This window comes from Rattus norvegicus, chromosome 12, assembly GCF_021556685.1.
Source record: "Rattus norvegicus strain SHRSP/BbbUtx chromosome 12, alternate assembly SHRSP_T2T, whole genome shotgun sequence".
Taxonomy (NCBI): Eukaryota; Metazoa; Chordata; class Mammalia; order Rodentia; family Muridae; genus Rattus; species Rattus norvegicus.
Window position 1 is genome coordinate 2,595,294 of NC_141545.1, and position 25,856 is coordinate 2,621,149.

The 25,856-nt window shown below is 45.3% G+C and overlaps 5 protein-coding genes and 1 long non-coding RNA gene across 14 annotated transcripts; all 6 read right to left on the bottom strand.

Annotated features, from left to right (window-relative positions):
- Positions 1–208: 208 nt before the first annotated feature.
- On the bottom strand, positions 209–4,538 carry LOC148001949 (uncharacterized). 4 transcript variants are annotated; one of them, XM_087579590.1, is made up of 6 exons: positions 4,048–4,538; positions 3,199–3,327; positions 2,299–2,484; positions 2,074–2,225; positions 1,863–1,927; positions 209–905 (listed from the first exon to the last, which is right to left on the bottom strand). In XM_087579590.1, the coding sequence occupies exons 2-6, from the start codon at positions 3,240–3,242 to the stop codon at positions 813–815; spliced, it is 540 nt and encodes a 179-aa protein (XP_087435716.1). In that variant the 5' UTR covers positions 3,243–3,327; positions 4,048–4,538; the 3' UTR covers positions 209–812. The 4 variants fall into 4 exon arrangements, 3 of the variants coding, with proteins under 3 accessions (XP_087435716.1, XP_087435718.1, XP_087435717.1); XR_015634417.1 differs by lacking the exon at positions 2,299–2,484 and having other exon boundaries at positions 372–905; positions 1,863–1,932; positions 4,048–4,461; XM_087579592.1 differs by lacking the exons at positions 2,299–2,484; positions 4,048–4,538 and having other exon boundaries at positions 209–709; positions 3,199–3,347.
- Positions 4,539–4,827: 289 nt separating this feature from the next.
- On the bottom strand, positions 4,828–8,893 carry LOC148001950 (uncharacterized). Its single transcript, XM_087579609.1, has 5 exons — positions 8,663–8,893; positions 7,814–7,942; positions 6,688–6,839; positions 6,477–6,541; positions 4,828–5,524 (listed from the first exon to the last, which is right to left on the bottom strand). The coding sequence occupies exons 2-5, from the start codon at positions 7,855–7,857 to the stop codon at positions 5,432–5,434; spliced, it is 354 nt and encodes a 117-aa protein (XP_087435735.1). The 5' UTR covers positions 7,858–7,942; positions 8,663–8,893; the 3' UTR covers positions 4,828–5,431.
- A 548-nt stretch (positions 8,894–9,441) lies between these two features.
- On the bottom strand, positions 9,442–12,557 carry LOC148001951 (carboxy-terminal domain RNA polymerase II polypeptide A small phosphatase 1-like). 2 transcript variants are annotated; one of them, XM_087579610.1, is made up of 4 exons: positions 12,429–12,557; positions 11,302–11,450; positions 11,091–11,155; positions 9,442–10,138 (listed from the first exon to the last, which is right to left on the bottom strand). In XM_087579610.1, the coding sequence occupies exons 1-4, from the start codon at positions 12,470–12,472 to the stop codon at positions 10,046–10,048; spliced, it is 351 nt and encodes a 116-aa protein (XP_087435736.1). In that variant the 5' UTR covers positions 12,473–12,557; the 3' UTR covers positions 9,442–10,045. The 2 variants fall into 2 exon arrangements, 1 of the variants encoding a protein (XP_087435736.1); XR_015634428.1 differs by lacking the exons at positions 9,442–10,138; positions 12,429–12,557 and having other exon boundaries at positions 11,091–11,160; positions 11,302–11,430.
- Positions 12,558–14,056: 1,499 nt separating this feature from the next.
- Positions 14,057–15,962, bottom strand: LOC148001952 (uncharacterized). Its single transcript, XR_015634465.1, has 3 exons — positions 15,917–15,962; positions 15,706–15,770; positions 14,057–14,753 (listed from the first exon to the last, which is right to left on the bottom strand). It is a non-coding gene; the product is annotated as an uncharacterized LOC148001952 (long non-coding RNA).
- Positions 15,963–18,668: 2,706 nt separating this feature from the next.
- On the bottom strand, positions 18,669–20,963 carry LOC148001953 (uncharacterized). 3 transcript variants are annotated; one of them, XM_087579605.1, is made up of 4 exons: positions 20,754–20,963; positions 20,529–20,677; positions 20,318–20,382; positions 18,669–19,169 (listed from the first exon to the last, which is right to left on the bottom strand). In XM_087579605.1, the coding sequence occupies exons 1-4, from the start codon at positions 20,819–20,821 to the stop codon at positions 19,131–19,133; spliced, it is 321 nt and encodes a 106-aa protein (XP_087435731.1). In that variant the 5' UTR covers positions 20,822–20,963; the 3' UTR covers positions 18,669–19,130. The 3 variants fall into 3 exon arrangements, 2 of the variants coding, with proteins under 2 accessions (XP_087435731.1, XP_087435730.1); XM_087579604.1 differs by having other exon boundaries at positions 18,669–19,365; XR_015634426.1 differs by having other exon boundaries at positions 18,675–19,169; positions 20,318–20,387; positions 20,754–20,950.
- Positions 20,964–23,285: 2,322 nt separating this feature from the next.
- On the bottom strand, positions 23,286–25,580 carry LOC148001954 (uncharacterized). Of its 3 annotated transcripts, none has more exons than XM_087579603.1 (4): positions 25,371–25,580; positions 25,146–25,294; positions 24,935–24,999; positions 23,286–23,786 (listed from the first exon to the last, which is right to left on the bottom strand). In XM_087579603.1, exons 1-4 carry the CDS (start codon positions 25,436–25,438, stop codon positions 23,748–23,750), a joined length of 321 nt encoding a protein of 106 aa, XP_087435729.1. In that variant the 5' UTR covers positions 25,439–25,580; the 3' UTR covers positions 23,286–23,747. The 3 variants fall into 3 exon arrangements, 2 of the variants coding, with proteins under 2 accessions (XP_087435729.1, XP_087435728.1); XM_087579602.1 differs by having other exon boundaries at positions 23,286–23,982; XR_015634425.1 differs by having other exon boundaries at positions 23,292–23,786; positions 24,935–25,004; positions 25,371–25,567.
- Positions 25,581–25,856: the final 276 nt, after the last annotated feature.

Consider the following 25,856-nt stretch of genomic DNA (forward strand, 5'->3'; position numbering starts at 1 on the left):
CTGCTTGATGATTGTAGAGGCCGTCTCTCATTTGGTGAGGAAAGCTTCTATCTATTCCTGAAAAAGTATCTACAAGCACTATTTTTCTGGTTTTATGTCAGTGAAATTTACTTTGACTTTTTATTAAACTCTCTAGGTCTCTTTGCCCTGTTTGCTTGTTAAGCATTTACTACTGACATACCATACATATATATATATATTTTTTTTTCTCTCTGGCTAAAATCTTAAAGTCTATTATATATATCTTAGCTATTTGGACAAACTTTTTATCTCTTAAATGAGTCCATTTCTGTATTTGGCAAAATGAGTCTTTTCTTTGTTCTCTGGGGAGTATAGCTTTCCCTCAAGTGTGCCATTGTCCTTTTTCTTTTAAGCAATTTGGGCCTTTTCTAAGTGAGGCCATCCCTTAGTCCGATCCTAGTTCTCAGTGGCTGTATCTTGTAGGCCTGTAACCAGGATAGGCTCCTGCATAGCCATTTTTCGAGCCACTTTATCTGCCACTGAATCTCTTCTTTCCTGATATTCTCAGCAATGAATAGTACTCACAGTTGTTGGCTTCACCAGGGCATCCAAGAGATGGCAAAGGCATCTGTCACACTGATGTGTGCTGGGGGGATAGAAGTTCAGCCATCCCAGATGACATCGTGTTGTCTACCATGGCAGCACCCACTTATCTGTGACCTTCATTCATGAGGAGAACTGTTCCCGTCTGTGGACAAGGTCCTCGGCTTTCAGCAGGGGTCAATCAGCCAGTCGCAGACCACCCATGGGCTTCTGCCAGGGCTTGACACTCGTGTTGTGGTGGCTCCAGGTCAGGATTGGGCAGCAAGGTGACCAGATTGTCCCCAACCGGTGGAGAATCTAGTCCATGGCAGCTGACCAGTGGTCCCATCTTTTGGGACGTTCTATTCAAAGGCAAAACATCAGCCACTCTATCACAGTTTAAGTCCTGGATTGGGTGATAATTGTCAGAGTCCGGCTGGCAGGAATGATGTGCTCCAGGCAGAACGGCACTAAGCCACAAACACATCTCTCAGCATCAGGTACTGGTGCACTGAGACAGGTCTTAAGCTCCAAATATACAGTCTGTAGATATGTATACACATGGGCTCACCCAGCCATTTTAGCCCACGCAAGCCATTTTGGAGAGCAAATTTTTCATGAGCAAGGGATAGGGGCAGTCAGGGATGACCATGAGCTAGTGGGTGGGTTAACCGGCCCACCTCAAGGTCCACTGTTCTTCGGGCAGTCCATAAGTATTGTTCGTTGTCAGTAGCCCCTTGTACTCAAGGTCTTCGGTTATTGGCCCACTGGGGGTGGGGGGGCATAGGAGCACGGCGCATTGGGTCCCTGTATCCACACTTCCCTTCTATCTCTGTATATAGCCAGCACTCTAGGACCAAGAAGCTCTCCAGTGGTCCCTCTTGTTCTTTCTTGACCTTTCTCTGACCCACTATCCCTTTTTTTTTCGTATTAGGCACACTGATCTTTAGCCAGGTACCATCTTCTTAGGTTCTCTAACTACTGTGGCCGGAATATGTTCTTCTCTTGTCTCTTTTTTTTCTCTAGCTTCCTGTTCTTTTTACTTTCTTTCCTCTTTCTCTTCCTCAGTCTCTCTGTCTGTATCTTCTTCTACATCTATTAGTTGCTGTCCAATTTTGTGCACTGACCCTGAACCATATATCAACCTTATTTTCTCTGCAACTTACAACAACTCTCTCAGTGACTTAACTGAATCCTTCAAGTTTCTGTAACTTTTTCTTTATATCTTTTTTTTTACTTTAGCCAAATTGGTGGGGCACTTTATAGCCCCTCAGAGACCCACACTTGGAGCCTGGCAGCAGACCTGGAGCACTCCCTACCTTTAGGCGTAATGAATCCAACAGGCAGAAGTGAGGGCCTTCTATCCATGTCTGGAACATTCTTTCTGGCCTCCAGTAGGTGAGAAAACAAGAGAATCTTGAGAATAGAGATCTACTGAAGAGGGCAAACAGCATTTAGTCACACAGCTAAAACAGGAGGCTCTCTTGGGACAAAAAGGCCATTGTACAAACAAGCACAAGCTTTGCTCACCTTTTGAGAGGCAGCAGATCTTGTCTGAGTCCTGGGGCTTGACCTCGGGAAGTAGGTACTGGACTGGGGTATGCTTAGGGATGGCGCCATTTGGCAGGGGCTCCCCATCATCTTGGCAGACATAGCAGTAGAGAGAGTGGAGGATGTCCCTACTAGGATAGAGAGATGGTTAGAACCTGGGTGCTAGATGCCAGGTGGCTGACAAAAGAATCATAACCAGTTCACCTGGGGCGTATTTTGACCACAGGGGCAGGAACTGGCTGCTGTGGAATAGGATCAAAGGCACTCTCCATGTTAATGATGACCAACGAGAAAAGTAATCTAATGCCGGAGACTGACTCCTCCCTTGGAATAAGGCCAGCAGATAAGGCAGGCTTCTTTAAAGAACTTCTCTTAATGAGTGCTCTCCTTCTGTGAGGAAATGTCAGTAATTCCTTTCTTGTTCTTGTTTAAAACACTATGTTTTAAAAATTAACCTTGGCTATCAACCAACACAGCGCCACTAGAGCGGGGTTCACAAAATTAAGTTTCTTATTAAGCATTAAGGGGACCAAGTAAAACTCTTCGGCGAACAAAGCAAACAGTTTCATAATTTTAAACACAGTCATCAGTCCAAGATTTCAAACATAGTCATTTGTCCAAAGTCCAAAACGAAACAAAAGCCAAAAAGATACTAGACAGTACCAAAAAAAAAAAAAAAGAAAAAAAAAAAACCAAACCAGATAAACAAGACCAAGACAAAGCATCCTATAACCAATTTCCACAGATGTTCAAAGAAAATTAGGACACAAAGAAGACAATTCTAACAGTCAAACAAGCAACAGATAGACTCGCCGCACGGCTTCGGTGTCAAACTGAAACCAAAAGTTCAGTGGATCCGGCTCTCTCCTTTCTCCTCTAACCCAAAACCACGGATCCTTCTGATACGGGCTGAGCCCCGAAAACCGGGCTCCAAACACCCTTGGAACGTCTTCCAGGGCTGTGGGGGAGAAGTCCGAGCTCGTCAGCTCCTTCTCTGGCCCGCCCAAATACAAACGGTCTAGACCCAAGCCAAGAAACTAAGCATTTACAGAACAAGTCACAAAGCAAGACAAGACAGGACAAGACAAACGCTGGCCAGCTTACCTCCCGGTGGGTGGTCGGTGGTCTCTGGGTAGAGGATCTCCCATCCCGGACGAGCCCCCAAATGAAAGACCCTCAGAGAGAATCTTCCCTCAGGAGGGAGATCTTCGAGCCCAAGTCTGAGTCCACAGGCTGCAATCAGCAAGAGGATTTTTATTGACCAAGATACACAGATATCTGTGGGCGTCTCAGTCAATTCAGAAGACTGACGCGCCTAGCAGAACCAAGGATGGGCTTTTTATAGGGTTCTGGGAAGCAGAAGCAAGCATACAGAAGCAGATGCATGGTTACAGGGGTCAGCCCGGGGGCAAGTTCTCTATAGTGTGTTCTTGGAACATAATGGCTGACTCGGCCTCCCACCAGGGTGTGGGACCTCTCCCGGGGCTTTCTACATTTCTTTCTCATTGTCAGGCAGGCGCTCAACCACAATCATCCTGTCGCTAGGCTCTCCACACATATCCTGCATGGCAGCCGCTGTGTACTCGGTGTTCTGACCTTTCCCTGAACCAGTCTTCCTAAATATAGCCTTGTAAAATGGCATTACTACTGCTAGGCTGGGGTCTTTCTGTTACTGCTATTAGGCTGGGGTCCTTCATTCCCCTCTTCTTCTACTAAGTAATTCTAATCTTAGAATTCTGATATCAAGATGTATTAACATATGTAATGTTATATCATTTGTAATAGAAATTAAGCCTATCTCTATATTTTTCTCGATGGAACCCAGGGCAAACATGAAATTCTTGTTTTTAAAGCACACTCTTTAAGTGAGCATTATAACAGTCTCTCAGTCACTTATCTGATGTGTAAGTCTAGGGAGCCTTTTGAAGATCTGAGTGTCCCTCTAGCTCTCACCTCTCAGCCCCAACAGCTAGTATGCAGCTGGTGAGGGCTGAGAATTGACGGCTGTCAGGGTGGTCAGCAGCACCAGGTACGATCCTTTTTATCGAGTGTCTGGGCTCCGTGTCATTGTATGTAGCTACAGTCTCCGACCTGGAACTGATGAGATGTCTCGGGGGTCCCCGGGCATAGGCTGCTGTCAGCTGTGAGCAGATTTCTTTCTGTATCACCTGTAGGTCTTTTAGCCTGGCATATAAAATCATTATTACTATGGCATGCTGGTTCAGTAACATCATCTAACACAGTCAGGGGAGCTGAGGCCCCATATAAGATCTCAAAGGGGGTAACGCTGAATCTGGAAGGGGTATTTTTTTTTTGCTCTGAGGAGAGCAAGTGGGAAGGAGTGTCACTCAGTCTGGGCCAGTCTCCATGGTCAATTTAATTTGGTCAGGGTCTCTTTTAGAGTTTTATTTATTTATTTTACCTGTCTTGAACTTTGAGGTCTGTAAATATAATGTAATTTTTAATCGACCTCTAAATACTTGGCCACACCCTGGCTTACCTTGGCAACAAAAGTAGGGCCGTTGTCTGCTTGATGATTGTAGAGGCCGTCTCTCATTTGGTGAGGAAAGCTTCTATCTATTCCTGAAAAAGTATCTACAAGCACTATTTTTCTGGTTTTATGTCAGTGAAATTTACTTTGACTTTTTATTAAACTCTCTAGGTCTCTTTGCCCTGTTTGCTTGTTAAGCATTTACTACTGACATACCATACATATATATATATTTTTTTTTTCTCTCTGGCTAAAATCTTAAAGTCTATTATATATATCTTAGCTATTTGGACAAACTTTTTATCTCTTAAATGAGTCCATTTCTGTATTTGGCAAAATGAGTCTTTTCTTTGTTCTCTGGGGAGTATAGCTTTCCCTCAAGTGTGCCATTGTCCTTTTTCTTTTAAGCAATTTGGGCCTTTTCTAAGTGAGGCCATCCCTTAGTCCGATCCTAGTTCTCAGTGGCTGTATCTTGTAGGCCTGTAACCAGGATAGGCTCCTGCATAGCCATTTTTCGAGCCACTTTATCTGCCACTGAATCTCTTCTTTCCTGATATTCTCAGCAATGAATAGTACTCACAGTTGTTGGCTTCACCAGGGCATCCAAGAGATGGCAAAGGCATCTGTCACACTGATGTGTGCTGGGGGGATAGAAGTTCAGCCATCCCAGATGACATCGTGTTGTCTACCATGGCAGCACCCACTTATCTGTGACCTTCATTCATGAGGAGAACTGTTCCCGTCTGTGGACAAGGTCCTCGGCTTTCAGCAGGGGTCAATCAGCCAGTCGCAGACCACCCATGGGCTTCTGCCAGGGCTTGACACTCGTGTTGTGGTGGCTCCAGGTCAGGATTGGGCAGCAAGGTGACCAGATTGTCCCCAACCGGTGGAGAATCTAGTCCATGGCAGCTGACCAGTGGTCCCATCTTTTGGGACGTTCTATTCAAAGGCAAAACATCAGCCACTCTATCACAGTTTAAGTCCTGGATTGGGTGATAATTGTCAGAGTCCGGCTGGCAGGAATGATGTGTTCCAGGCAGAACGGCACTAAGCCACAAACACATCTCTCAGCATCAGGTACTGGTGCACTGAGACAGGTCTTAAGCTCCACATATACAGTCTGTAGATATGTATACACATGGGCTCAGCCAGCCAATTTAGCCCACTCAAGCCATTTTGGAGAGCAAATTTTTCATGAGCAAGGGATAGGGGCAGTCAGGGATGACCATGAGCTAGTGGGTGGGTTAACCGGCCCACACCAAGGTCCACTGTTCTTCGGGCAGTCCATAAGTATTGTTCGTTGTCAGTAGCCCCTTGTACTCAAGGTCTTTGGTTATTGGCCCACTGGGGGGGGCCATAGGAGCACGGCGCATTGGGTCCCTGTATCCACACTTCCCTTCTATCTCTGTATATAGCCAGCACTCTAGGACCAAGAAGCTCTCCAGTGGTCCCTCTTGTTCTTTCTTGACCTTTCTCTGACCCACTGTCCCTTTTTTTTCGTATTAGGCACACTGATCTTTAGCCAGGTACTATCTTCTTAGGTTCTCTAACTACTGTGGCCGGAATATGTTCTTCTCTTGTCTCTTTGTTTTCTCTAGCTTCCTGTTCTTTTTACTTTCTTTCCTCTTTCTCTTCCTCAGTCTCTCTGTCTGTATCTTCTTCTACAGCTATTAGTTGCTGTCCAATTTTGTGCACTGACCCTGAACCATATATCAACTTTATTTTCTCTGCAACTTACAACAACTCTCTCAGTGACTTAGCTGAATCCTTCAAGTTTCTGTAACTTTTTCTTTATATCTTTTTTTTTACTTTAGCCAAATTGGTGGGGCACTTTATAGCCCCTCAGAGACCCACTCTTGGAGCCTGGCAGCAGACCTGGAGCACTCCCTACCTTTAGGCGTAATGAATCCAACAGGCAGAAGTGAGGGCCTTCTATCCATGTCTGGAACATTCTTTCTGGCCTCCAGTAGGTGAGAAAACAAGAGAATCTTGAGAATAGAGATCTACTGAAGAGGGCAAACAGCATTTAGTCACACAGCTAAAACAGGAGGCTCTCTTGGGACAAAAAGGCCATTGTACAAACAAGCACAAGCTTTGCTCACCTTTTGAGAGGCAGCAGATCTTGTCTGAGTCCTGGGGCTTGACCTCGGGAAGTAGGTACTGGACTGGGGTATGCTTAGGGATGGCGCCATTTGGCAGGGGCTCCCCATCATCTTGGCAGACATAGCAGTAGAGAGAGTGGAGGATGTCCCTTCTAGGATAGAGAAATGGTTAGAACCTGGGTGCTAGATGCCAGGTGGCTGACAAAAGAATCATGACCAGTTCACCTGGGGCGTATTTTGACCACAGGGGCAGGAACTGGCTGCTGTGGACTAGGATCAAAGGCACTCTCCATGTTAATGATGACCAACGAGAAAAGTAATCTAATGCCGGAGACTGACTCCTCCCTTGGAATAAGGCCAGCAGATAAGGCAGGCTTCTTTAAAGAACTTCTCTTAATGAGTGCTCTCCTTCTGTGAGGAAATGTCAGTAATTCCTTTCTTGTTCTTGTTTAAAACACTATGTTTTAAAAATTAACCTTGGCTATCAACCAACACAGCGCCACTAGAGCGGGGTTCACAAAATTAAGTTTCTTATTAAGCATTAAGGGGACCAAGTAAAACTCTTCGGCGAACAAAGCAAACAGTTTCATAATTTTAAACACAGTCATCAGTCCAATATTTCAAACATAGTCATTTGTCCAAAGTCCAAAAACGAAACAAAAGCCAAAAAGATACTAGACAGTACCAAAAAAAAAAAAAAAAGAAAAAAAAAAACCAAACCAGATAAAGAAGACCAAGACAAAGCATCCTATAACCAATTTCCACAGATGTTCAAAGAAAATTAGGACACAAAGAAGACAATTCTAACAGTCAAACAAGCAACAGATAGACTCGCCGCACGGCTTCGGTGTCAAACTGAAACCAAAAGTTCAGTGGATCCGGCTCTCTCCTTTCTCCTCTAACCCAAAACCACGGATCCTTCTGATACGGGCTGAGCCCCGAAAACCGGGCTCCAAACACCCTTGGAACGTCTTCCAGGGCTGTGGGGGAGAAGTCCGAGCTCGTCAGCTCCTTCTCTGGCCCGCCCAAATACAAACGGTCTAGACCCAAGCCAAGAAACTAAGCATTTACAGAACAAGTCACAAAGCAAGACAAGACAGGACAAGACAAACGCTGGCCAGCTTACCTCCCGGTGGGTGGTCGGTGGTCTCTGGGTAGAGGATCTCCCATCCCGGACGAGCCCCCAAATGAAAGACCCTCAGAGAGAATCTTCCCTCAGGAGGGAGATCTTCGAGCCCAAGTCTGAGTCCACAGGCTGCAATCAGCAAGAGGATTTTTATTGACCAAGATACACAGATATCTGTGGGCGTCTCAGTCAATTCAGAAGACTGACGCGCCTAGCAGAACCAAGGATGGGCTTTTTATAGGGTTCTGGGAAGCAGAAGCAAGCATACAGAAGCAGATGCATGGTTACAGGGGTCAGCCCGGGGGCAAGTTCTCTATAGTGTGTTCTTGGAACATAATGGCTGACTCGGCCTCCCACCAGGGTGTGGGACCTCTCCCGGGGCTTTCTACATTTCTTTCTCATTGTCAGGCAGGCGCTCAACCACAATCATCCTGTCGCTAGGCTCTCCACACATATCCTGCATGGCAGCCGCTGTGTACTCGGTGTTCTGACCTTTCCCTGAACCAGTCTTCCTAAATATAGCCTTGTAAAATGGCATTACTACTGCTAGGCTGGGGTCTTTCTGTTACTGCTATTAGGCTGGGGTCCTTCATTCCCCTCTTCTTCTACTAAGTAATTCTAATCTTAGAATTCTGATATCAAGATGTATTAACATATGTAATGTTATATCATTTGTAATAGAAATTAAGCCTATCTCTATATTTTTCTCGATGGAACCCAGGGCAAACATGAAATTCTTGTTTTTAAAGCACACTCTTTAAGTGAGCATTATAACAGTCTCTCAGTCACTTATCTGATGTGTAAGTCTAGGGAGCCTTTTGAAGATCTGAGTGTCCCTCTAGCTCTCACCTCTCAGCCCCAACAGCTAGTATGCAGCTGGTGAGGGCTGAGAATTGACGGCTGTCAGGGTGGTCAGCAGCACCAGGTACGATCCTTTTTATCGAGTGTCTGGGCTCCGTGTCATTGTATGTAGCTACAGTCTCCGACCTGGAACTGATGAGATGTCTCGGGGGTCCCCGGGCATAGGCTGCTGTCAGCTGTGAGCAGATTTCTTTCTGTATCACCTGTAGGTCTTTTAGCCTGGCATATAAAATCATTATTACTATGGCATGCTGGTTCAGTAACATCATCTAACACAGTCAGGGGAGCTGAGGCCCCATATAAGATCTCAAAGGGGGTAACGCTGAATCTGGAAGGGGTATTTTTTTTTTGCTCTGAGGAGAGCAAGTGGGAAGGAGTGTCACTCAGTCTGGGCCAGTCTCCATGGTCAATTTAATTTGGTCAGGGTCTCTTTTAGAGTTTTATTTATTTATTTTACCTGTCTTGAACTTTGAGGTCTGTAAATATAATGTAATTTTTAATCGACCTCTAAATACTTGGCCACACCCTGGCTTACCTTGGCAACAAAAGTAGGGCCGTTGTCTGCTTGATGATTGTAGAGGCCGTCTCTCATTTGGTGAGGAAAGCTTCTATCTATTCCTGAAAAAGTATCTACAAGCACTATTTTTCTGGTTTTATGTCAGTGAAATTTACTTTGACTTTTTATTAAACTCTCTAGGTCTCTTTGCCCTGTTTGCTTGTTAAGCATTTACTACTGACATACCATACATATATATATATATTTTTTTCTCTCTGGCTAAAATCTTAAAGTCTATTATATATATCTTAGCTATTTGGACAAACTTTTTATCTCTTAAATGAGTCCATTTCTGTATTTGGCAAAATGAGTCTTTTCTTTGTTCTCTGGGGAGTATAGCTTTCCCTCAAGTGTGCCATTGTCCTTTTTCTTTTAAGCAATTTGGGCCTTTTCTAAGTGAGGCCATCCCTTAGTCCGATCCTAGTTCTCAGTGGCTGTATCTTGTAGGCCTGTAACCAGGATAGGCTCCTGCATAGCCATTTTTCGAGCCACTTTATCTGCCACTGAATCTCTTCTTTCCTGATATTCTCAGCAATGAATAGTACTCACAGTTGTTGGCTTCACCAGGGCATCCAAGAGATGGCAAAGGCATCTGTCACACTGATGTGTGCTGGGGGGATAGAAGTTCAGCCATCCCAGATGACATCGTGTTGTCTACCATGGCAGCACCCACTTATCTGTGACCTTCATTCATGAGGAGAACTGTTCCCGTCTGTGGACAAGGTCCTCGGCTTTCAGCAGGGGTCAATCAGCCAGTCGCAGACCACCCATGGGCTTCTGCCAGGGCTTGACACTCGTGTTGTGGTGGCTCCAGGTCAGGATTGGGCAGCAAGGTGACCAGATTGTCCCCAACCGGTGGAGAATCTAGTCCATGGCAGCTGACCAGTGGTCCCATCTTTTGGGACGTTCTATTCAAAGGCAAAACATCAGCCACTCTATCACAGTTTAAGTCCTGGATTGGGTGATAATTGTCAGAGTCCGGCTGGCAGGAATGATGTGTTCCAGGCAGAACGGCACTAAGCCACAAACACATCTCTCAGCATCAGGTACTGGTGCACTGAGACAGGTCTTAAGCTCCACATATACAGTCTGTAGATATGTATACACATGGGCTCAGCCAGCCAATTTAGCCCACTCAAGCCATTTTGGAGAGCAAATTTTTCATGAGCAAGGGATAGAGGCAGTCAGGGATGACCATGAGCTAGTGGGTGGGTTAACCGGCCCACACCAAGGTCCACTGTTCTTCGGGCAGTCCATAAGTATTGTTCGTTGTCAGTAGCCCCTTGTACTCAAGGTCTTTGGTTATTGGCCCACTGGGGGGGGCCATAGGAGCACGGCGCATTGGGTCCCTGTATCCACACTTCCCTTCTATCTCTGTATATAGCCAGCACTCTAGGACCAAGAAGCTCTCCAGTGGTCCCTCTTGTTCTTTCTTGACCTTTCTCTGACCCACTGTCCCTTTTTTTTCGTATTAGGCACACTGATCTTTAGCCAGGTACTATCTTCTTAGGTTCTCTAACTACTGTGGCCGGAATATGTTCTTCTCTTGTCTCTTTGTTTTCTCTAGCTTCCTGTTCTTTTTACTTTCTTTCCTCTTTCTCTTCCTCAGTCTCTCTGTCTGTATCTTCTTCTACAGCTATTAGTTGCTGTCCAATTTTGTGCACTGACCCTGAACCATATATCAACTTTATTTTCTCTGCAACTTACAACAACTCTCTCAGTGACTTAGCTGAATCCTTCAAGTTTCTGTAACTTTTTCTTTATATCTTTTTTTTTACTTTAGCCAAATTGGTGGGGCACTTTATAGCCCCTCAGAGACCCACTCTTGGAGCCTGGCAGCAGACCTGGAGCACTCCCTACCTTTAGGCGTAATGAATCCAACAGGCAGAAGTGAGGGCCTTCTATCCATGTCTGGAACATTCTTTCTGGCCTCCAGTAGGTGAGAAAACAAGAGAATCTTGAGAATAGAGATCTACTGAAGAGGGCAAACAGCATTTAGTCACACAGCTAAAACAGGAGGCTCTCTTGGGACAAAAAGGCCATTGTACAAACAAGCACAAGCTTTGCTCACCTTTTGAGAGGCAGCAGATCTTGTCTGAGTCCTGGGGCTTGACCTCGGGAAGTAGGTACTGGACTGGGGTATGCTTAGGGATGGCGCCATTTGGCAGGGGCTCCCCATCATCTTGGCAGACATAGCAGTAGAGAGAGTGGAGGATGTCCCTTCTAGGATAGAGAAATGGTTAGAACCTGGGTGCTAGATGCCAGGTGGCTGACAAAAGAATCATGACCAGTTCACCTGGGGCGTATTTTGACCACAGGGGCAGGAACTGGCTGCTGTGGACTAGGATCAAAGGCACTCTCCATGTTAATGATGACCAACGAGAAAAGTAATCTAATGCCGGAGACTGACTCCTCCCTTGGAATAAGGCCAGCAGATAAGGCAGGCTTCTTTAAAGAACTTCTCTTAATGAGTGCTCTCCTTCTGTGAGGAAATGTCAGTAATTCCTTTCTTGTTCTTGTTTAAAACACTATGTTTTAAAAATTAACCTTGGCTATCAACCAACACAGCGCCACTAGAGCGGGGTTCACAAAATTAAGTTTCTTATTAAGCATTAAGGGGACCAAGTAAAACTCTTCGGCGAACAAAGCAAACAGTTTCATAATTTTAAACACAGTCATCAGTCCAAGATTTCAAACATAGTCATTTGTCCAAAGTCCAAAAACGAAACAAAAGCCAAAAAGATACTAGACAGTACCAAAAAAAAAAAAAAAGAAAAAAAAAAAAACCAAACCAGATAAAGAAGACCAAGACAAAGCATCCTATAACCAATTTCCACAGATGTTCAAAGAAAATTAGGACACAAAGAAGACAATTCTAACAGTCAAACAAGCAACAGATAGACTCGCCGCACGGCTTCGGTGTCAAACTGAAACCAAAAGTTCAGTGGATCCGGCTCTCTCCTTTCTCCTCTAACCCAAAACCACGTATCCTTCTGATACGGGCTGAGCCCCGAAAACCGGGCTCCAAACACCCTTGGAACGTCTTCCAGGGCTGTGGGGGAGAAGTCCGAGCTCGTCAGCTCCTTCTCTGGCCCGCCCAAATACAAACGGTCTAGACCCAAGCCAAGAAACTAAGCATTTACAGAACAAGTCACAAAGCAAGACAAGACAGGACAAGACAAACGCTGGCCAGCTTACCTCCCGGTGGGTGGTCGGTGGTCTCTGGGTAGAGGATCTCCCATCCCGGACGAGCCCCCAAATGAAAGACCCTCAGAGAGAATCTTCCCTCAGGAGGGAGATCTTCGAGCCCAAGTCTGAGTCCACAGGCTGCAATCAGCAAGAGGATTTTTATTGACCAAGATACACAGATATCTGTGGGCGTCTCAGTCAATTCAGAAGACTGACGCGCCTAGCAGAACCAAGGATGGGCTTTTTATAGGGTTCTGGGAAGCAGAAGCAAGCATACAGAAGCAGATGCATGGTTACAGGGGTCAGCCCGGGGGCAAGTTCTCTATAGTGTGTTCTTGGAACATAATGGCTGACTCGGCCTCCCACCAGGGTGTGGGACCTCTCCCGGGGCTTTCTACATTTCTTTCTCATTGTCAGGCAGGCGCTCAACCACAATCATCCTGTCGCTAGGCTCTCCACACATATCCTGCATGGCAGCCGCTGTGTACTCGGTGTTCTGACCTTTCCCTGAACCAGTCTTCCTAAATATAGCCTTGTAAAATGGCATTACTACTGCTAGGCTGGGGTCTTTCTGTTACTGCTATTAGGCTGGGGTCCTTCATTCCCCTCTTCTTCTACTAAGTAATTCTAATCTTAGAATTCTGATATCAAGATGTATTAACATATGTAATGTTATATCATTTGTAATAGAAATTAAGCCTATCTCTATATTTTTCTCGATGGAACCCAGGGCAAACATGAAATTCTTGTTTTTAAAGCACACTCTTTAAGTGAGCATTATAACAGTCTCTCAGTCACTTATCTGATGTGTAAGTCTAGGGAGCCTTTTGAAGATCTGAGTGTCCCTCTAGCTCTCACCTCTCAGCCCCAACAGCTAGTATGCAGCTGGTGAGGGCTGAGAATTGACGGCTGTCAGGGTGGTCAGCAGCACCAGGTACGATCCTTTTTATCGAGTGTCTGGGCTCCGTGTCATTGTATGTAGCTACAGTCTCCGACCTGGAACTGATGAGATGTCTCGGGGGTCCCCGGGCATAGGCTGCTGTCAGCTGTGAGCAGATTTCTTTCTGTATCACCTGTAGGTCTTTTAGCCTGGCATATAAAATCATTATTACTATGGCATGCTGGTTCAGTAACATCATCTAACACAGTCAGGGGAGCTGAGGCCCCATATAAGATCTCAAAGGGGGTAACGCTGAATCTGGAAGGGGTATTTTTTTTTTGCTCTGAGGAGAGCAAGTGGGAAGGAGTGTCACTCAGTCTGGGCCAGTCTCCATGGTCAATTTAATTTGGTCAGGGTCTCTTTTAGAGTTTTATTTATTTATTTTACCTGTCTTGAACTTTGAGGTCTGTAAATATAATGTAATTTTTAATCGACCTCTAAATACTTGGCCACACCCTGGCTTACCTTGGCAACAAAAGTAGGGCCGTTGTCTGCTTGATGATTGTAGAGGCCGTCTCTCATTTGGTGAGGAAAGCTTCTATCTATTCCTGAAAAAGTATCTACAAGCACTATTTTTCTGGTTTTATGTCAGTGAAATTTACTTTGACTTTTTATTAAACTCTCTAGGTCTCTTTGCCCTGTTTGCTTGTTAAGCATTTACTACTGACATACCATACATATATATATATATATATTTCTCTCTGGCTAAAATCTTAAAGTCTATTATATATATCTTAGCTATTTGGACAAACTTTTTATCTCTTAAATGAGTCCATTTCTGTATTTGGCAAAATGAGTCTTTTCTTTGTTCTCTGGGGAGTATAGCTTTCCCTCAAGTGTGCCATTGTCCTTTTTCTTTTAAGCAATTTGGGCCTTTTCTAAGTGAGGCCATCCCTTAGTCCGATCCTAGTTCTCAGTGGCTGTATCTTGTAGGCCTGTAACCAGGATAGGCTCCTGCATAGCCATTTTTCGAGCCACTTTATCTGCCACTGAATCTCTTCTTTCCTGATATTCTCAGCAATGAATAGTACTCACAGTTGTTGGCTTCACCAGGGCATCCAAGAGATGGCAAAGGCATCTGTCACACTGATGTGTGCTGGGGGGATAGAAGTTCAGCCATCCCAGATGACATCGTGTTGTCTACCATGGCAGCACCCACTTATCTGTGACCTTCATTCATGAGGAGAACTGTTCCCGTCTGTGGACAAGGTCCTCGGCTTTCAGCAGGGGTCAATCAGCCAGTCGCAGACCACCCATGGGCTTCTGCCAGGGCTTGACACTCGTGTTGTGGTGGCTCCAGGTCAGGATTGGGCAGCAAGGTGACCAGATTGTCCCCAACCGGTGGAGAATCTAGTCCATGGCAGCTGACCAGTGGTCCCATCTTTTGGGACGTTCTATTCAAAGGCAAAACATCAGCCACTCTATCACAGTTTAAGTCCTGGATTGGGTGATAATTGTCAGAGTCCGGCTGGCAGGAATGATGTGTTCCAGGCAGAACGGCACTAAGCCACAAACACATCTCTCAGCATCAGGTACTGGTGCACTGAGACAGGTCTTAAGCTCCACATATACAGTCTGTAGATATGTATACACATGGGCTCAGCCAGCCAATTTAGCCCACTCAAGCCATTTTGGAGAGCAAATTTTTCATGAGCAAGGGATAGGGGCAGTCAGGGATGACCATGAGCTAGTGGGTGGGTTAACCGGCCCACACCAAGGTCCACTGTTCTTCGGGCAGTCCATAAGTATTGTTCGTTGTCAGTAGCCCCTTGTACTCAAGGTCTTCGGTTATTGGCCCACTGGGGGGGGCCATAGGAGCACGGCGCATTGGGTCCCTGTATCCACACTTCCCTTCTATCTCTGTATATAGCCAGCACTCTAGGACCAAGAAGCTCTCCAGTGGTCCCTCTTGTTCTTTCTTGACCTTTCTCTGACCCACTGTCCCTTTTTTTTCGTATTAGGCACACTGATCTTTAGCCAGGTACTATCTTCTTAGGTTCTCTAACTACTGTGGCCGGAATATGTTCTTCTCTTGTCTCTTTGTTTTCTCTAGCTTCCTGTTCTTTTTACTTTCTTTCCTCTTTCTCTTCCTCAGTCTCTCTGTCTGTATCTTCTTCTACAGCTATTAGTTGCTGTCCAATTTTGTGCACTGACCCTGAACCATATATCAACTTTATTTTCTCTGCAACTTACAACAACTCTCTCAGTGACTTAGCTGAATCCTTCAAGTTTCTGTAACTTTTTCTTTATATCTTTTTTTTTACTTTAGCCAAATTGGTGGGGCACTTTATAGCCCCTCAGAGACCCACTCTTGGAGCCTGGCAGCAGACCTGGAGCACTCCCTACCTTTAGGCGTAATGAATCCAACAGGCAGAAGTGAGGGCCTTCTATCCATGTCTGGAACATTCTTTCTGGCCTCCAGTAGGTGAGAAAACAAGAGAATCTTGAGAATAGAGATCTACTGAAGAGGGCAAACAGCATTTAGTCACACAGCTAAAACAGGAGGCTCTCTTGGGACAAAAAGGCCATTGTACAAACAAGCACAAGCTTTGCTCACCTTTTGAGAGGCAGCAGATCTTGTCTGAGTCCTGGGGCTTGACCTCGGGAAGTAGGTACTGGACTGGGGTATGCTTAGGGATGGCGCCATTTGGCAGGGGCTCCCCATCATCTTGGCAGACATAGCAGTAGAGAGAGTGGAGGATGTCCCTTCTAGGATAGAGAAATGGTTAGAACCTGGGTGCTAGATGCCAGGTGGCTGACAAAAGAATCATGACCAGTTCACCTGGGGCATATTTTGACCACAGGGGCAGGAACTGGCTGCTGTGGAATAGGATCAAAGGCACTCTCCATGTTAATGATGACCAACGAGAAAAGTAATCTAATGCCGGAGACTGACTCCTCCCTTGGAATAAGGCCAGCAGATAAGGCAGGCTTCTTTAAAGAACTTCTCTTAATGAGTGCTCTCCTTCTGTGAGGAAATGTCAGTAATTCCTTTCTTGTTCTTGTTTAAAACACTATGGTTTAAAAATTAACCTTGGCTATCAACCAACACAGCGCCACTAGAGCGGGGTTCACAAAATTAAGTTTCTTATTAAGCATTAAGGGGACCAAGTAAAACTCTTCGGCGAACAAAGCAAACAGTTTCATAATTTTAAACACAGTCATCAGTCCAAGATTTCAAACATAGTCATTTGTCCAAAGTCCAAAAACGAAACAAAAGCCAAAAAGATACTAGACAGTACCAAAAAAAAAAAGAAAAAAAAAAAAAACCAAACCAGATAAACAAGACCAAGACAAAGCATCCTATAACCAATTTCCACAGATGTTCAAAGAAAATTAGGACACAAAGAAGACAATTCTAACAGTCAAACAAGCAACAGATAGACTCGCCACACGGCTTCGGTGTCAAACTGAAACCAAAAGTTCAGTGGATCCGGCTCTCTCCTTTCTCCTCTAACCCAAAACCACGTATCCTTCTGATACGGGCTGAGCCCCGAAAACCGGGCTCCAAACACCCTTGGAACGTCTTCCAGGGCTGTGGGGGAGAAGTCCGAGCTCGTCAGCTCCTTCTCTGGCCCGCCCAAATACAAACGGTCTAGACCCAAGCCAAGAAACTAAGCATTTACAGAACAAGTCACAAAGCAAGACAAGACAGGACAAGACAAACGCTGGCCAGCTTACCTCCCGGTGGGTGGTCGGTGGTCTCTGGGTAGAGGATCTCCCATCCCGGACAAGCCCCCAAATGAAAGACCCTCAGAGAGAATCTTCCCTCAGGAGGGAGATCTTCGAGCCCAAGTCTGAGTCCACAGGCTGCAATCAGCAAGAGGATTTTTATTGACCAAGATACACAGATATCTGTGGGCGTCTCAGTCAATTCAGAAGACTGACGCGCCTAGCAGAACCAAGGATGGGCTTTTTATAGGGTTCTGGGAAGCAGAAGCAAGCATACAGAAGCAGATGCATGGTTACAGGGGTCAGCCCGGGGGCAAGTTCTCTATAGTGTGTTCTTGGAACATAATGGCTGACTCGGCCTCCCACCAGGGTGTGGGACCTCTCCCGGGGCTTTCTACATTTCTTTCTCATTGTCAGGCAGGCGCTCAACCACAATCATCCTGTCGCTAGGCTCTCCACACATATCCTGCATGGCAGCCGCTGTGTACTCGGTGTTCTGACCTTTCCCTGAACCAGTCTTCCTAAATATAGCCTTGTAAAATGGCATTACTACTGCTAGGCTGGGGTCTTTCTGTTACTGCTATTAGGCTGGGGTCCTTCATTCCCCTCTTCTTCTACTAAGTAATTCTAATCTTAGAATTCTGATATCAAGATGTATTAACATATGTAATGTTATATCATTTGTAATAGAAATTAAGCCTATCTCTATATTTTTCTCGATGGAACCCAGGGCAAACATGAAATTCTTGTTTTTAAAGCACACTCTTTAAGTGAGCATTATAACAGTCTCTCAGTCACTTATCTGATGTGTAAGTCTAGGGAGCCTTTTGAAGATCTGAGTGTCCCTCTAGCTCTCACCTCTCAGCCCCAACAGCTAGTATGCAGCTGGTGAGGGCTGAGAATTGACGGCTGTCAGGGTGGTCAGCAGCACCAGGTACGATCCTTTTTATCGAGTGTCTGGGCTCCGTGTCATTGTATGTAGCTACAGTCTCCGACCTGGAACTGATGAGATGTCTCGGGGGTCCCCGGGCATAGGCTGCTGTCAGCTGTGAGCAGATTTCTTTCTGTATCACCTGTAGGTCTTTTAGCCTGGCATATAAAATCATTATTACTATGGCATGCTGGTTCAGTAACATCATCTAACACAGTCAGGGGAGCTGAGGCCCCATATAAGATCTCAAAGGGGGTAACGCTGAATCTGGAAGGGGTATTTTTTTTTTGCTCTGAGGAGAGCAAGTGGGAAGGAGTGTCACTCAGTCTGGGCCAGTCTCCATGGTCAATTTAATTTGGTCAGGGTCTCTTTTAGAGTTTTATTTATTTATTTTACCTGTCTTGAACTTTGAGGTCTGTAAATATAATGTAATTTTTAATCGACCTCTAAATACTTGGCCACACCCTGGCTTACCTTGGCAACAAAAGTAGGGCCGTTGTCTGCTTGATGATTGTAGAGGCCGTCTCTCATTTGGTGAGGAAAGCTTCTATCTATTCCTGAAAAAGTATCTACAAGCACTATTTTTCTGGTTTTATGTCAGTGAAATTTACTTTGACTTTTTATTAAACTCTCTAGGTCTCTTTGCCCTGTTTGCTTGTTAAGCATTTACTACTGACATACCATACATATATATATATATATTTTTCTCTCTGGCTAAAATCTTAAAGTCTATTATATATATCTTAGCTATTTGGACAAACTTTTTATCTCTTAAATGAGTCCATTTCTGTATTTGGCAAAATGAGTCTTTTCTTTGTTCTCTGGGGAGTATAGCTTTCCCTCAAGTGTGCCATTGTCCTTTTTCTTTTAAGCAATTTGGGCCTTTTCTAAGTGAGGCCATCCCTTAGTCCGATCCTAGTTCTCAGTGGCTGTATCTTGTAGGCCTGTAACCAGGATAGGCTCCTGCATAGCCATTTTTCGAGCCACTTTATCTGCCACTGAATCTCTTCTTTCCTGATATTCTCAGCAATGAATAGTACTCACAGTTGTTGGCTTCACCAGGGCATCCAAGAGATGGCAAAGGCATCTGTCACACTGATGTGTGCTGGGGGGATAGAAGTTCAGCCATCCCAGATGACATCGTGTTGTCTACCATGGCAGCACCCACTTATCTGTGACCTTCATTCATGAGGAGAACTGTTCCCGTCTGTGGACAAGGTCCTCGGCTTTCAGCAGGGGTCAATCAGCCAGTCGCAGACCACCCATGGGCTTCTGCCAGGGCTTGACACTCGTGTTGTGGTGGCTCCAGGTCAGGATTGGGCAGCAAGGTGACCAGATTGTCCCCAACCGGTGGAGAATCTAGTCCATGGCAGCTGACCAGTGGTCCCATCTTTTGGGACGTTCTATTCAAAGGCAAAACATCAGCCACTCTATCACAGTTTAAGTCCTGGATTGGGTGATAATTGTCAGAGTCCGGCTGGCAGGAATGATGTGTTCCAGGCAGAACGGCACTAAGCCACAAACACATCTCTCAGCATCAGGTACTGGTGCACTGAGACAGGTCTTAAGCTCCACATATACAGTCTGTAGATATGTATACACATGGGCTCAGCCAGCCAATTTAGCCCACTCAAGCCATTTTGGAGAGCAAATTTTTCATGAGCAAGGGATAGAGGCAGTCAGGGATGACCATGAGCTAGTGGGTGGGTTAACCGGCCCACACCAAGGTCCACTGTTCTTCGGGCAGTCCATAAGTATTGTTCGTTGTCAGTAGCCCCTTGTACTCAAGGTCTTTGGTTATTGGCCCACTGGGGGGGGCCATAGGAGCACGGCGCATTGGGTCCCTGTATCCACACTTCCCTTCTATCTCTGTATATAGCCAGCACTCTAGGACCAAGAAGCTCTCCAGTGGTCCCTCTTGTTCTTTCTTGACCTTTCTCTGACCCACTGTCCCTTTTTTTTCGTATTAGGCACACTGATCTTTAGCCAGGTACTATCTTCTTAGGTTCTCTAACTACTGTGGCCGGAATATGTTCTTCTCTTGTCTCTTTGTTTTCTCTAGCTTCCTGTTCTTTTTACTTTCTTTCCTCTTTCTCTTCCTCAGTCTCTCTGTCTGTATCTTCTTCTACAGCTATTAGTTGCTGTCCAATTTTGTGCACTGACCCTGAACCATATATCAACTTTATTTTCTCTGCAACTTACAACAACTCTCTCAGTGACTTAGCTGAATCCTTCAAGTTTCTGTAACTTTTTCTTTATATCTTTTTTTTTACTTTAGCCAAATTGGTGGGGCACTTTATAGCCCCTCAGAGACCCACTCTTGGAGCCTGGCAGCAGACCTGGAGCACTCCCTACCTTTAGGCGTAATGAATCCAACAGGCAGAAGTGAGGGCCTTCTATCCATGTCTGGAACATTCTTTCTGGCCTCCAGTAGGTGAGAAAACAAGAGAATCTTGAGAATAGAGATCTACTGAAGAGGGCAAACAGCATTTAGTCACACAGCTAAAACAGGAGGCTCTCTTGGGACAAAAAGGCCATTGTACAAACAAGCACAAGCTTTGCTCACCTTTTGAGAGGCAGCAGATCTTGTCTGAGTCCTGGGGCTTGACCTCGGGAAGTAGGTACTGGACTGGGGTATGCTTAGGGATGGCGCCATTTGGCAGGGGCTCCCCATCATCTTGGCAGACATAGCAGTAGAGAGAGTGGAGGATGTCCCTTCTAGGATAGAGAAATGGTTAGAACCTGGGTGCTAGATGCCAGGTGGCTGACAAAAGAATCATGACCAGTTCACCTGGGGCGTATTTTGACCACAGGGGCAGGAACTGGCTGCTGTGGAATAGGATCAAAGGCACTCTCCATGTTAATGATGACCAACGAGAAAAGTAATCTAATGCCGGAGACTGACTCCTCCCTTGGAATAAGGCCAGCAGATAAGGCAGGCTTCTTTAAAGAACTTCTCTTAATGAGTGCTCTCCTTCTGTGAGGAAATGTCAGTAATTCCTTTCTTGTTCTTGTTTAAAACACTATGGTTTAAAAATTAACCTTGGCTATCAACCAACACAGCGCCACTAGAGCAGGGTTCACAAAATTAAGTTTCTTATTAAGCATTAAGGGGACCAAGTAAAACTCTTCGGCAAACAAAGCAAACAGTTTCATAATTTTAAACACAGTCATCAGTCCAAGATTTCAAACATAGTCATTTGTCCAAAGTCCAAAAACGAAACAAAAGCCAAAAAGATACTAGACAGTACCAAAAAAAAAAAAAAAAGAAAAAAAAAAAAAACCAAACCAGATAAAGAAGACCAAGACAAAGCATCCTATAACCAATTTCCACAGATGTTCAAAGAAAATTAGGACACAAAGAAGACAATTCTAACAGTCAAACAAGCAACAGATAGACTCGCCACACGGCTTCGGTGTCAAACTGAAACCAAAAGTTCAGTGGATCCGGCTCTCTCCTTTCTCCTCTAACCCAAAACCACGTATCCTTCTGATACGGGCTGAGCCCCGAAAACCGGGCTCCAAACACCCTTGGAACGTCTTCCAGGGCTGTGGGGGAGAAGTCCGAGCTCGTCAGCTCCTTCTCTGGCCCGCCCAAATACAAACGGTCTAGACCCAAGCCAAGAAACTAAGCATTTACAGAACAAGTCACAAAGCAAGACAAGACAGGACAAGACAAACGCTGGCCAGCTTACCTCCCGGTGGGTGGTCGGTGGTCTCTGGGTAGAGGATCTCCCATCCCGGACAAGCCCCCAAATGAAAGACCCTCAGAGAGAATCTTCCCTCAGGAGGGAGATCTTCGAGCCCAAGTCTGAGTCCACAGGCTGCAATCAGCAAGAGGATTTTTATTGACCAAGATACACAGATATCTGTGGGCGTCTCAGTCAATTCAGAAGACTGACGCGCCTAGCAGAACCAAGGATGGGCTTTTTATAGGGTTCTGGGAAGCAGAAGCAAGCATACAGAAGCAGATGCATGGTTACAGGGGTCAGCCCGGGGGCAAGTTCTCTATAGTGTGTTCTTGGAACATAATGGCTGACTCGGCCTCCCACCAGGGTGTGGGACCTCTCCCGGGGCTTTCTACATTTCTTTCTCATTGTCAGGCAGGCGCTCAACCACAATCATCCTGTCGCTAGGCTCTCCACACATATCCTGCATGGCAGCCGCTGTGTACTCGGTGTTCTGACCTTTCCCTGAACCAGTCTTCCTAAATATAGCCTTGTAAAATGGCATTACTACTGCTAGGCTGGGGTCTTTCTGTTACTGCTATTAGGCTGGGGTCCTTCATTCCCCTCTTCTTCTACTAAGTAATTCTAATCTTAGAATTCTGATATCAAGATGTATTAACATATGTAATGTTATATCATTTGTAATAGAAATTAAGCCTATCTCTATATTTTTCTCGATGGAACCCAGGGCAAACATGAAATTCTTGTTTTTAAAGCACACTCTTTAAGTGAGCATTATAACAGTCTCTCAGTCACTTATCTGATGTGTAAGTCTAGGGAGCCTTTTGAAGATCTGAGTGTCCCTCTAGCTCTCACCTCTCAGCCCCAACAGCTAGTATGCAGCTGGTGAGGGCTGAGAATTGACGGCTGTCAGGGTGGTCAGCAGCACCAGGTACCATCCTTTTTATCGAGTGTCTGGGCTCCGTGTCATTGTATGTAGCTACAGTCTCCGACCTGGAACTGATGAGATGTCTCAGGGGTCCCCGGGCATAGGCTGCTGTCAGCTGTGAGCAGATTTCTTTCTGTATCACCTGTAGGTCTTTTAGCCTGGCATATAAAATCATTATTACTATGGCATGCTGGTCCAGTAACATCATCTAACACAGTCAGGGGAGCTGAGGCCCCATATAAGATCTCAAAGGGGGTAACGCTGAATCTGGAAGGGGTATTTTTTTTTGCTCTGAGGAGAGCAAGTGGGAAGGAGTGTCACTCAGTCTGGGCCAGTCTCCATGGTCAATTTAATTTGGTCAGGGTCTCTTTTAGAGTTTTATTTATTTATTTTACCTGTCTTGAACTTTGAGGTCTGTAAATATAATGTAATTTTTAATCGACCTCTAAATACTTGGCCACACCCTGGCTTACCTTGGCAACAAAAGTAGGGCCGTTGTCTGCTTGATGATTGTAGAGGCCGTCTCTCATTTGGTGAGGAAAGCTTCTATCTATTCCTGAAAAAGTATCTACAAGCACTATTTTTCTGGTTTTATGTCAGTGAAATTTACTTTGACTTTTTATTAAACTCTCTAGGTCTCTTTGCCCTGTTTGCTTGTTAAGCATTTACTACTGACATACCATACATATATATATATTTTTTTTTTCTCTCTGGCTAAAATCTTAAAGTCTATTATATATATCTTAGCTATTTGGACAAACTTTTTATCTCTTAAATGAGTCCATTTCTGTATTTGGCAAAATGAGTCTTTTCTTTGTTCTCTGGGGAGTATAGCTTTCCCTCAAGTGTGCCATTGTCCTTTTTCTTTTAAGCAATTTGGGCCTTTTCTAAGTGAGGCCATCCCTTAGTCCGATCCTAGTTCTCAGTGGCTGTATCTTGTAGGCCTGTAACCAGGATAGGCTCCTGCATAGCCATTTTTCGAGCCACTTTATCTGCCACTGAATCTCTTCTTTCCTGATATTCTCAGCAATGAATAGTACTCACAGTTGTTGGCTTCACCAGGGCATCCAAGAGATGGCAAAGGCATCTGTCACACTGATGTGTGCTGGGGGGATAGAAGTTCAGCCATCCCAGATGACATCGTGTTGTCTACCATGGCAGCACCCACTTATCTGTGACCTTCATTCATGAGGAGAACTGTTCCCGTCTGTGGACAAGGTCCTCGGCTTTCAGCAGGGGTCAATCAGCCAGTCGCAGACCACCCATGGGCTTCTGCCAGGGCTTGACACTCGTGTTGTGGTGGCTCCAGGTCAGGATTGGGCAGCAAGGTGACCAGATTGTCCCCAACCGGTGGAGAATCTAGTCCATGGCAGCTGACCAGTGGTCCCATCTTTTGGGACGTTCTATTCAAAGGCAAAACATCAGCCACTCTATCACAGTTTAAGTCCTGGATTGGGTGATAATTGTCAGAGTCCGGCTGGCAGGAATGATGTGTTCCAGGCAGAACGGCACTAAGCCACAAACACATCTCTCAGCATCAGGTACTGGTGCACTGAGACAGGTCTTAAGCTCCACATATACAGTCTGTAGATATGTATACACATGGGCTCAGCCAGCCAATTTAGCCCACTCAAGCCATTTTGGAGAGCAAATTTTTCATGAGCAAGGGATAGAGGCAGTCAGGGATGACCATGAGCTAGTGGGTGGGTTAACCGGCCCACACCAAGGTCCACTGTTCTTCGGGCAGTCCATAAGTATTGTTCGTTGTCAGTAGCCCCTTGTACTCAAGGTCTTTGGTTATTGGCCCACTGGGGGGGGCCATAGGAGCACGGCGCATTGGGTCCCTGTATCCACACTTCCCTTCTATCTCTGTATATAGCCAGCACTCTAGGACCAAGAAGCTCTCCAGTGGTCCCTCTTGTTCTTTCTTGACCTTTCTCTGACCCACTGTCCCTTTTTTTTCGTATTAGGCACACTGATCTTTAGCCAGGTACTATCTTCTTAGGTTCTCTAACTACTGTGGCCGGAATATGTTCTTCTCTTGTCTCTTTGTTTTCTCTAGCTTCCTGTTCTTTTTACTTTCTTTCCTCTTTCTCTTCCTCAGTCTCTCTGTCTGTATCTTCTTCTACAGCTATTAGTTGCTGTCCAATTTTGTGCACTGACCCTGAACCATATATCAACTTTATTTTCTCTGCAACTTACAACAACTCTCTCAGTGACTTAGCTGAATCCTTCAAGTTTCTGTAACTTTTTCTTTATATCTTTTTTTTTACTTTAGCCAAATTGGTGGGGCACTTTATAGCCCCTCAGAGACCCACTCTTGGAGCCTGGCAGCAGACCTGGAGCACTCCCTACCTTTAGGCGTAATGAATCCAACAGGCAGAAGTGAGGGCCTTCTATCCATGTCTGGAACATTCTTTCTGGCCTCCAGTAGGTGAGAAAACAAGAGAATCTTGAGAATAGAGATCTACTGAAGAGGGCAAACAGCATTTAGTCACACAGCTAAAACAGGAGGCTCTCTTGGGACAAAAAGGCCATTGTACAAACAAGCACAAGCTTTGCTCACCTTTTGAGAGGCAGCAGATCTTGTCTGAGTCCTGGGGCTTGACCTCGGGAAGTAGGTACTGGACTGGGGTATGCTTAGGGATGGCGCCATTTGGCAGGGGCTCCCCATCATCTTGGCAGACATAGCAGTAGAGAGAGTGGAGGATGTCCCTTCTAGGATAGAGAAATGGTTAGAACCTGGGTGCTAGATGCCAGGTGGCTGACAAAAGAATCATGACCAGTTCACCTGGGGCGTATTTTGACCACAGGGGCAGGAACTGGCTGCTGTGGAATAGGATCAAAGGCACTCTCCATGTTAATGATGACCAACGAGAAAAGTAATCTAATGCCGGAGACTGACTCCTCCCTTGGAATAAGGCCAGCAGATAAGGCAGGCTTCTTTAAAGAACTTCTCTTAATGAGTGCTCTCCTTCTGTGAGGAAATGTCAGTAATTCCTTTCTTGTTCTTGTTTAAAACACTATGGTTTAAAAATTAACCTTGGCTATCAACCAACACAGCGCCACTAGAGCGGGGTTCACAAAATTAAGTTTCTTATTAAGCATTAAGGGGACCAAGTAAAACTCTTCGGCGAACAAAGCAAACAGTTTCATAATTTTAAACACAGTCATCAGTCCAAGATTTCAAACATAGTCATTTGTCCAAAGTCCAAAAACGAAACAAAAGCCAAAAAGATACTAGACAGTACCAAAAAAAAAAAAGAAAAAAAAAAAA

Coding starts and splice junctions, on each gene's coding strand:
- LOC148001949 (XM_087579590.1), bottom strand. CDS start 3,242: ATGGGAGATCCTCTACCCAGAGACCACCGACCACCCACCGGGAG. Junction 2,485..3,198: donor CACCGACCACCCACCGGGAG/GTAAGCTGGCCA, acceptor ATTTCCTCACAG/AAGGAGAGCACTCATTAAGA. Junction 906..1,862: donor TGGATTCATTACGCCTAAAG/GTAGGGAGTGCT, acceptor GCCTTTGAATAG/AACGTCCCAAAAGATGGGAC.
- LOC148001950 (XM_087579609.1), bottom strand. CDS start 7,857: ATGGGAGATCCTCTACCCAGAGACCACCGACCACCCACCGGGAG. Junction 6,840..7,813: donor CACCGACCACCCACCGGGAG/GTAAGCTGGCCA, acceptor TCTCTATCCTAG/AAGGGACATCCTCCACTCTC. Junction 5,525..6,476: donor TGGATTCATTACGCCTAAAG/GTAGGGAGTGCT, acceptor GCCTTTGAATAG/AACGTCCCAAAAGATGGGAC.
- LOC148001951 (XM_087579610.1), bottom strand. CDS start 12,472: ATGGGAGATCCTCTACCCAGAGACCACCGACCACCCACCGGGAG. Junction 11,451..12,428: donor CACCGACCACCCACCGGGAG/GTAAGCTGGCCA, acceptor CTATCCTAGAAG/GGACATCCTCCACTCTCTCT. Junction 10,139..11,090: donor TGGATTCATTACGCCTAAAG/GTAGGGAGTGCT, acceptor GCCTTTGAATAG/AACGTCCCAAAAGATGGGAC.
- LOC148001953 (XM_087579604.1), bottom strand. CDS start 20,821: ATGGAGAGTGCCTTTGATCCTATTCCACAGCAGCCAGTTCCTGCCCCT. Junction 20,678..20,753: donor GTGGTCAAAATACGCCCCAG/GTGAACTGGTCA, acceptor CTATCCTAGAAG/GGACATCCTCCACTCTCTCT. Junction 20,383..20,528: donor GATCTGCTGCCTCTCAAAAG/GTGAGCAAAGCT, acceptor ACTGGAGGCCAG/AAAGAATGTTCCAGACATGG.
- LOC148001954 (XM_087579602.1), bottom strand. CDS start 25,438: ATGGAGAGTGCCTTTGATCCTATTCCACAGCAGCCAGTTCCTGCCCCT. Junction 25,000..25,145: donor GATCTGCTGCCTCTCAAAAG/GTGAGCAAAGCT, acceptor ACTGGAGGCCAG/AAAGAATGTTCCAGACATGG. Junction 23,983..24,934: donor TGGATTCATTACGCCTAAAG/GTAGGGAGTGCT, acceptor GCCTTTGAATAG/AACGTCCCAAAAGATGGGAC.